This window comes from Gobio gobio (assembly GCF_949357685.1).
Source record: "Gobio gobio genome assembly, chromosome: 20".
Lineage (NCBI taxonomy): Eukaryota > Metazoa > Chordata > Actinopteri > Cypriniformes > Gobionidae > Gobio > Gobio gobio.
Genome location: NC_137113.1, coordinates 16826550 through 16836156, shown reverse-complemented (window position 1 = coordinate 16836156; position 9607 = coordinate 16826550). Strand labels below are relative to the sequence as shown.

At 37.5% G+C, this 9607-nt stretch overlaps 1 protein-coding gene across 1 annotated transcript; it reads left to right on the top strand.

The window, feature by feature from the left end:
• Positions 1–44: 44 nt before the first annotated feature.
• On the top strand, positions 45–9300 carry LOC307143971 (5-hydroxytryptamine receptor 3A). Its single transcript, XM_079845874.1, has 9 exons — positions 45–1006; positions 1160–1320; positions 1413–1457; positions 1600–1709; positions 1910–2079; positions 8011–8171; positions 8271–8478; positions 8596–8733; positions 8805–9300. Exons 1-9 carry the CDS (start codon positions 961–963, stop codon positions 9107–9109), a joined length of 1344 nt encoding a protein of 447 aa, XP_079702000.1. The 5' UTR covers positions 45–960; the 3' UTR covers positions 9110–9300.
• The last annotated feature ends 307 nt before the right edge of the window (positions 9301–9607 follow it).

Sequence of the window (9607 nt, the reverse complement as noted above, 5' to 3'; positions counted from 1 at the left end):
TTGTTCCCTCATTTTAGTAAATCGTGGCCACATTAACTAATTTGTTTCCTCATTTCGATTTAACTAAAACAAGGGAAAAGATTTATTACAACATGGCCACCATTTAGTAAAACGAGGGAACAAATTCTTAATTCATGGCGACTATAAATGCATACTATTATTTTTTATTCTAAAAAATATTCTAATTTGTCTTCTATTATTAAGTGATTTTTTCACTATTATTTACAACAGAATCTGAATTTTCACAGGTTTAAATAAAATATTTTTATTATAAGATATGATAAAAATAACGCTGTGCATCAAAACCACTACACATTTGCAACAGCTGAACAAAAAATTCTTCCAAAATTACACAGATAATTATCTCTAAGCAGAGATTCTGTTGAATGAACAGATTTTTGCATAAATGTTGTTCTTCGACCATTCATGTGCCTGTCTTAAGACTCAAGAAAACATTGTTTGGAGGGAACACAAAATACGATTTAATACTTCTGAAAGGTCATTGAAAGTAAAAAAATCTTCCCAACTAGAGTCATTCCAGTAAATCTCAACCATTTCCATCCGTGTATGTATAAAATGTAATAAAACATGTATGGAGTGTTGCTAATATTCAATGCATCCAACAAGTAATACTACTTGATATTACTCTGTGATCAAAATTGTCAAATAAAAGCACATCTTCCAGGATCTTAGCATGTGCCCATCATCCACTCAGCACAAAATCAATCAAAGATTGCCTCCACCACAAACCAATAACAGCAGAATAAATGTCACATTTGTGAAGAAAAATTGCCTTGATTATCCCATCAAAAAGTTTTATGGTGCTCAGGGGAATGGTGTTCTCCATTATTATATATAATATCACATCCATTTTCATCTTACACTGTTATATAAACGCAGGCTGTGACGGACCAGTTGCCAGTCGTCTTACACTGAAGTGGTCGTACACTGAATGTTGGTATGAGTTCTTTCCTTGTCAGTGTTACCTGTCTACTTTTTCTAATAGGTAAGTAAAGCTTCAATTCTTTTTGTAGTGCACAGACAATGGCCAGTTGTTCTAAATATTAGCACCCTGTGTGCAATGGCTAAATTGTATAGTTATGGGGCTTCTACGTCAGTTATTTACATCTAAAACAGTTATATATTTACTGGCTTGCAGATGGAGTGTTCCTTAAACGAGTATGCAGTAAGCAAGATGTGCTGGAATATTTAAATCTTACCAAAGGCAATGAGAAATTCACAACTTGCCGTCCTGCACTGGACTGGACATACCCCACCATAATCTATGTTGATATTTACCTCTATGGCATCCTTTCTATGGTATGACTGCAAACAACCTACAAATGTTCTGTGTAAAATGTCAAGTTTTTACGTTTTATTTATTTATTTTTTATTTCATTAATTTTTTGCAGATTGAAAAATCTCAAATCTTTGTACCTCTTTTATGGATGTCTGTGGTAAGTGTTAAACAAGTGTCAAGCAAATCTAATTCCTTATATTGCATAATTGGGAAAAAAAGAGGAAATATAAATACTGGTTAAAATAATTAAGCTGCTTAAAGGATATTCATATTTATTTATTTATATTTTGCTCACTTAGAGCTGGAACAACGACCGAATCTCTTGGGATCCTAATGATTTCTGTGGCATTAAAAATGTGATTTTACCAAAAGAGATGCTTTGGAAACCAGACCTCTATGTTCTTGAGACGTGAGTATATACAACTGATATATTTCTTAATTGATATAATACACACATATTTAATTGATGATTTTTTTTAACCTTGTTTATTAATCGTATGACATTGAGAGGAATTATCTACATATGTGTTGGAAAATCTAAAATGAATGATGTAGACAGGTTGATTTTACCTGCCATGTAGAAAATTTAATTTATCAACAATATTTCAGTGCAGAAAAGGAAGATGGACCACTGAACCCATTTTTGTATATTACTCATGATGGAAATGTGACCATGGAGGACGACCATAAAATTGTCAGCACCTGCACAATGAATGTGCACAAATTTCCTTTTGATACTCAAACCTGCCACATAACAGTGTCTTCAATTAATCACTCAGGTGAGTGCACACTTAAAAAGTAATACAAAATATGGACACATGATATTAAAATCTGGGATATAAGCTGATAATTATTTACATGTTGGCAGATAATCGATAAATGAGTAATAATGAGTCTTAAAAAAACCCCACTAATAAATAAAATAAATTTGAAATGCTACACGTAAATTTAGGCAACACAACAAATGACACAGTATGAAAAATGGATATTCATTTTGAAATTTGCTGAAGATTACATTTAACAGGTTTCAACCATAAGTGTTTTAAAGAAACTTCTCTCTCTATATATATTTATTTATTTATCCAGTATTGACCAATACAGATACATTTAAAGATCTTTATGTGTGTATGGAACCAATATGTTGGTAAGGGAGAGCGGGGCACAACGCTTTTTGACTTTCTCAGTTTGTGTAAATCCACTTGGGGTTCAGAGTATTTATTGTTTCCCACATTCATTTTGCACATGTCTAGTACAATTATGTGGTTTGTTTCATTAATACAGTGTATACTTTTTTCTTGATTTACCCGGAAAGAATGGAAGTGAAATGTGACAACATGCCCCATATGTGGGGTACATTGTAACATGTGAGGGGCACAATGTAACCTGACCAAATGACAGCTTAAAATGTTACCTGATATAATAAAAAAAAATATCCAAGACAAACTAAAATATTTTGTCAATAAAATACAATTATTAACTTTTTTAAATAAAATAATACAAAGACACATTTTTGAGTTTGACAAAAAACACATCGCTAAAAACAGCTATACAGAATAATTAAAAACATAATAATAATTCATAATTTCTGAAGATTGACTCTCAGTCATTATTCACCTTTTTCTCATGGTTTATCAAAAGAATTCATTAAAGTATTGAATATAATGGCATAGTTCGGGGCTCATTGTATCGCAGTGTTATAACGCACCCTTATTTGCGCAGCTGGGATTAAAACCTGGCTCGTGTCTTCTGCAGGTTAGATCAGCATTAAAAAACAATCTCAACTGTTAAATAACAGATATAAGATTAAAATTAAAGCTACAAGCAGCGATGAAAGGGACCTCGCACCCGGGGCCACCGCCACCCGGTGGCCTCAGGAAAACAGCGAATAGTGAGCGACAGGGGGATAAGTGTTTGGGAAACTTGTTTGGAAACAGTTAGTATTTAATTTGGTGCCACTAGTGTGAATGTGTGTGTGTTTGCTGCTTCTGCTCAGATGGTTGAGAGTTCTCATTCAGTAGGGTCGAGCTCACTGCTGTGACATCATAGTGAGGAGATTCCGTTCTGGCAGCTCTAAACGGCAGCTCTGACTCTGGTCTGCTGTTGGTGTGTTAGGAATGAACAGATCGAAAAACTTTCGAGACTTTCTGCAGATATCGACGACAAGTATTTAATTCACTTGGAGCATTTGGTGTCCATAATGGCGCTGTTTTGCAGTGTATTTAGACAACTGTTTGAGCGTTTTGCTCACTTCTTGCGCAGAAGGGAGACACCTCAGAGAGCACAGCAGTGTGCAGCGCAAGGACTAACGTCAGTAGAAAAACCTCCAGAGTGTGAGGCCTTCGACTGCACTGCCAATGACAGGAAGTGCAGGAAGAGACGCCGCAAGGTACCTAAGAAGTACCCACTTGGAGGGAGAGAGGAGGAAAGAGAGGTGAAGCTCAGTAAGGGAGGCATTCATAAAGATGAGGCTAAAATAACACAGAGAGGACGTGTACACCTGAAAAAAAGAGAGATGCACAGTCTGGAAAAGTTGATGGAGGGAGGAAGTGAGCTTAGAGAAGCTGGCGAAAAGAAAAGGAAGGTGGGAAAACGGAAGGAGCGGAAGATCACAGAGCCAACGCCACTTCTTGTGGTGGTCAAACCTCTGCATACTACAGTCAGATCTTCCTTCCTAAACACCTCGCTCTACCAGCCGCTCGCTTCAAACCCCTGCCTCCAGTGACACAACCACCTGTGCATCCTCAGAAAGCAGATCCAGCACCTGAGGATGTATCCCTGCCATGTTCTCTGCTTCAAGTGGATCGCCCCAAACTGTTGGCGGTTCCTTCATGTTCCGACGAAGTTGTTTCCCTCCAAAGCTCTTCATCCCAGATGCTTCCATTGGCGGTTCCTCCGAGCCCCACTCCTGCACCTGATGAAGTTGTTGATCTGCAACGTCCTCCCAGCCGGAAGCCTAAGCCGATCACTTCTTCCCCCTTTGAACCACTGAGCCCCACTTCTGCACCTGATGAAGTTGTTGCTCTGCTACGTCCTCCCAGCCGAAAGCCTCTGCCATTCGCTACTTCCCCGTTTGAGCCACCTCCACAACTCATGCTGGTGGACATAGAGGATGAGGAGAATGAGTACACAGGAAAGACCATCCGGGCCATTGACTTACTCAAGTCTGAACGCCCCCAAACGCTGGAGGCTGAAATGAAACCGGGAAAGATGGTTGCTTGGTTGGAGAAGGACTGCGAGGTGCAGGAGGAAGCGTGGGCGAGCGAAGTGGTGGAGGTCCAGGGATTTGAGGAAGAGGAAAGTGACCCCAGTGAAATGGGAGACTCCAAGGCCATACAAGGCCATTTGGAGGATGCCTCTCAGATCGATGAGCCCGTGATGAAGCTCTTCTGTGTAGCCTCTTCTGACGGTCCTAATAATGAGACCCAGCACAATGTGAACGTCCAGAAAAAGTGCCACTTGTTTTGTTCACCTGGGCAGCGGAGAAGGCCAAGAAAAATGAGGAGAAGAAAATAATCAAGGAGAAGGAGCAGAGAGAAAAAGAGTTGCTGCTTGAACGCTACATGAACGATCCGAACCTGAAGCACTTGTGGATCAACAAGCACAACCGCAACTACAGCTCCTCCTAATGCAGATCACCCCTCTTCACCTTTTAACCTGTGTAAATAAAAAAGTCTGCATACTAAAAGTTGAAAGATCCATGACTCTTCGTGAAGTTTTAGTAACTAATTTCGGGAGGAGCACGTTCAGATAATTAAACCTTCTAAATAATGGAGCACGCCAGATAACGTAATATAATCAAACCAAAGTGGAGCACGCCCAGATAATTAAAACCTAATTAAACACGAGTGGAGCATACTGAACTAATCAATTCAATCAACAACAGGAGGAGTGTTTATATACAGCTGACTCACCTTCCTTTCGTTGACAGTTTCTTAGCATCCCTCCACCACCCCATCTCCTCACTTGATTGAATAAAAACCTATTAGACATCTACTCAATCCATAACGCAATACAGTCTTGTTCTAGACCAACCCTATCACGGGGGATACTCTGGGTTCGGGCCAAAATTCCGAGCCCGGAGCCCTCCCCCGGACAGCACGCCAAATACGCATAATCTTTTACTCCATTTAATTTGATGTAAGTGTGAACTCGTGAACTGACTATTAAAACTAAAAAAGTAATTTTATTTCACGATAATGATATATATATCACAATATAGTTATTTTTGCTTAAAATAAGGTTATGATATCAACATTTCTGAGACCACTGAAATTTCATAATTCTTTTCACCATTTTCAATATAATTTTAAAAAATTATACTAGCCTAAAATAAACTCTCAAGCTTACTGAAGACAAGTACAGAGTGATAAAGAAAGAGCAAAGAAAACAAACTTCAATAGAACAAATTAAACAGACCTACCATATTTAATAGTAATATTGTATATTGTCTAAAGAAAGTAGATAATACAGTTTTCTTTCTTTGGCTTTCAGGTTTTACCAGTTATGATACGACTTGAATGGTAATGACTATTATAACTGCATGAACGCACATGATGCTGATGATGAAAAATAAACTTAAGGAAGAAATTTAAATAAATGTTCAGTGATATCTTACAAAAATGTTTTAATTTTGGCACATTTTTTTCTCTAAATAATGTTGATATGGCAACTAGTAAATACACTAAGTTTCATCATCCTAGCATGTGTGGAAAGTTTTAAACCATGTGTGTTACAACTAACCCTGCGTTAGGTTGTGCCTCGCTCTCCCCTACATATTGTTCACAATTGCTCTGACTAAACAAAGGCCATTTGCTGATTAATCTTCCTTATTAACCATTTTAGTGCATTCCTATAGACCTTTTTCAGAGCGGTTGTATGAAAGTGGGGCTGTGAGGGATAGACTCACAGTGTTTTCAATGGCATTCACTATTGTTATGTGCTTAAAGATGTAAAAGGGATAGTGCAACATTTAAAGGGTTAGTTCACCCAGAAAATAAATTCTGTAATTAATTACTCACCCTCATGTCATTCCAAACCCATAAGACCTTCATTCATCTTCAGAACACAAATTAAGATATTTTTGATGAAATCCATGAGCTCTCTGATCCCTCCATAGACAGCAATTTAATTAACACTTTCAAGGCAATTAACACTTTGTAAATACAGTAAATACACACGCATGCGTTGTGGTGCTCACGTGAACAGCATCGGCTGCCGTAGATCTCAATAGCGCTGCACTGTTCACAACGTAAACTGTGTAGGAGACTGCCACAGGCTAGAACTAAATTGTTGAATAAAGTCATTATTTTTGTTTGTTTTTGTGCACAAAAATATTCTCATCGCTTCATAAAATTAAGGTTGAACCACTGGAGAGTCAGATGGACTAGTTTTTTCTACCTTTCTGGGCATTGAAAGTGTTTATTAAATAGCTGTCTATGGAGTCTATGGTCAGAAAGCTCTCGGATTTCATCCAAAAAAAAAAAATTGTGTTCTGAAGACTGAAGACGTCTTACGGGTATGGAATGACATGAGGGTGAGGAATTAATGACAGAATTTTAATTTTTGGGTGAACTAACCCTCTAAGTAAGATATAACTGATGTGGTGTGTGCAGGTAGCAGAGACAACCAACAAACGAAGAACAGCCAACATTAAGGTCATTTATTAGTGCAATAAGTGCAATGAGTTTACAAAACAAATATTAGATATATGAAACGACAAAAAACAAAAACAAAACAATGAAAAACAAGAGTGTCGCACAAATCAATGAAATAATCAAAACAAAATCCCCATAACTATTAGCCCAGGCCTCTAAACTACCTATGACAAAGAAAAATGCAGAAACAAAACAGAGATCTTCAGCGTATATGACGCCTTAAATAAACTATGCTGACTAAGAACAAAATACAATTGAGGGCGATCACTCTTCGACTAACTAACACAGAAAAGTACTACCTGCCGTTGTTCCAAACAATACTTATAAGATCAACAATCAATAGAGCTGTTTACAATTGACTTATAAGATCAACAATCAGTGGATTGTACAAAACAAAAGTACTCTAAACAACTTAAAGTTAAAGGGATAGTTCACCCAAAAATGAAGAAGATATTTTCAAGAATGTTTGTAACCAAGCAGATAGAGCAACCATTGACTACCATAGTAGGGAAAAAAATACTACGATAGGCAATGGTTGCTCTATTTGCTTTGTAACAAACATTCTTCAAAATATCTTCTTTTGTGTTCAGCAGAACAAAGAAACTCATAGAGGTTTGAAACAACTTGAGGGTGAGTAAATGATGACAGAATTTTCATTTTTGGGTGAACTATCCCTTTAAATAATGGGCTCAAAATCGTTAGCTACAACACTGCACACTGAGTTTTTTGTCTACTGACATTTATTTGGAAAGATATTTTTTGCAGTTTTTCGTCAGCAGAACTATCCAAAAATACATTAAATAACAGTACAACCTACTGAAGAGGTGTATGTCCATCCCTCACAGCCTCGCGCTTTCATTCCCATTACGAATCAAAGATGGCGCTGCTGTGAATAAGGTCTTTATAGGGTGAATTCAGGTTAATTGGGACACATTTCCCCAGTCATCTCAATTGCAAAAAGTGTCCCAACTAATGTATCCCAAATCCATCTTCAAAAAATCCCTACAAGTATTCATTGTCACTCTTAACCAAGCTGCTTTCCCTTGTGTGAAACAGATAAAGAAATAAAGCTGGTTCCTGCCTCCAATTCATCAAAGGCGACACAGGTAGCTCGGGAAAGCATATTAACCCAAGGGGAATGGGAATTCTTGAACATATCCGTCTCGATGGAGAAAGATAGTTATGAGGGCCAAACATTTGACAGGATAAAGTACACGGTACAAATACTCATTTCGACAGTTTGGCATATTTCTTCTTCCATTCCAGAGATTATAGCCTCAGATGTTTCACCTCTCTATTGTCTCTTCCCTCTTTAGATTTCAGTCAGAAGGATGCCCCTGATGCATTTTATCAATTTTCAGCTACCTATATTGTTTTTCCTCATTTTGGACCTAGCTTCTTTTTTCATACCAGATAGAGGGGAGAAACTATGCTTCAAAGTGACTGTGCTACTGGGGATCTCTGTCCTTTTGCTCATCCTAAATGACATCCTGCCATCCAAATCTCACAGATGTCCTCTGATTGGTAATGCAATTCTCAGAAATTTTCCTTAATACAGATGTGTCTTTTCATATATCAGAGATATGTTTAGATTGTCTTTGTAGTTTCATATATATAAACTCCCTCTTTTGTTCTGTGCAGCTACGTATGTCATCGTCATCTTTTCCTTCATGTTGTTGAGTCTTCTGGAGACGATTTTGGTGATATACTTAATAAATATGAGCTCTGAACAAGACACTAAGTGGGTTCAGAGACCTGAAGATCTCAACTCTCAAACAGGTATGCACATCTTTCACAGGATACTGTACTGACTTTACTGTCATAGCCATAGGACTGTGTTTTTCTTCCAGATAAATGCAAAGGAGGCAGCAGTGATCACATCTGTTACTCTGGAGTGGAAGCTCCTCTAGAGTCTCTGATGTTGAAGGAAATATACAGTAAAGACAAAATGAATGACATGCACTTATTGCAGCAGATCCTGGAAGAGCTTCAGACTATCAAACAGACTCTTGTTCCCCATACTTTAAGAGCCCAAACTGGTCAGAAATACTGGTTAGGAGTGGTCAAATGCATTAACAGGCTTTTCTTTGTGGTTTATTTAATCTCTATTTGTCTCTTTCTTGGTTTCCTATTTCAAGAGTGGAAAGTTGAGTAATTTCAGACTCTAAACTTGTGAATATAATATCACATACATATTGCCTTCCGGTTAAAAGTAGCGTACTGTTATTCTAGCTTCAGCATATACTTCAAATTATCTTGTGGTACTTTTTATCTCCTGTACCTTGCAGTATGCTTGGCTTTGTAAACTGTGTTTACTATGTGAAATAAAGCGTGCAGAATCCCCAGAATACAGTTTTTTTTACAATCACTTTGGCACTAATTTGAGAACCTTGACGTCATTTTTCAAAACTCTAGTCACAAAACGGTCATCACTTGTTACACAGGCTGTCCAATGTTCAAAACATTACATTGTGCATTCATATCTTTAAAGAAATCTTTCACTTGCACAATCATTGGTTCAAAAAACAAACGTTAATTTAGATCACCCACACACAAGCAACCGATAGTTTCACTGTGTCATTGTTTGTACAATCATTAAATATTGTAGTACAAAATAGGCGATACATGTTTCATTATGGTACTACATGTAAAT

Bases quoted from the DNA above. Each gene is read 5' to 3' on its own strand.
- LOC307143971 (XM_079845874.1), top strand. From the start codon at position 961: ATGAGTTCTTTCCTTGTCAGTGTTACCTGTCTACTTTTTCTAATAG. The intron at 1,458-1,599 runs GTAAGTGTTAAA...TTGCTCACTTAG, and splicing joins CTCTTTTATGGATGTCTGTG to AGCTGGAACAACGACCGAAT. The intron at 8,172-8,270 runs GTACAAATACTC...TTCCCTCTTTAG, and splicing joins TTGACAGGATAAAGTACACG to ATTTCAGTCAGAAGGATGCC.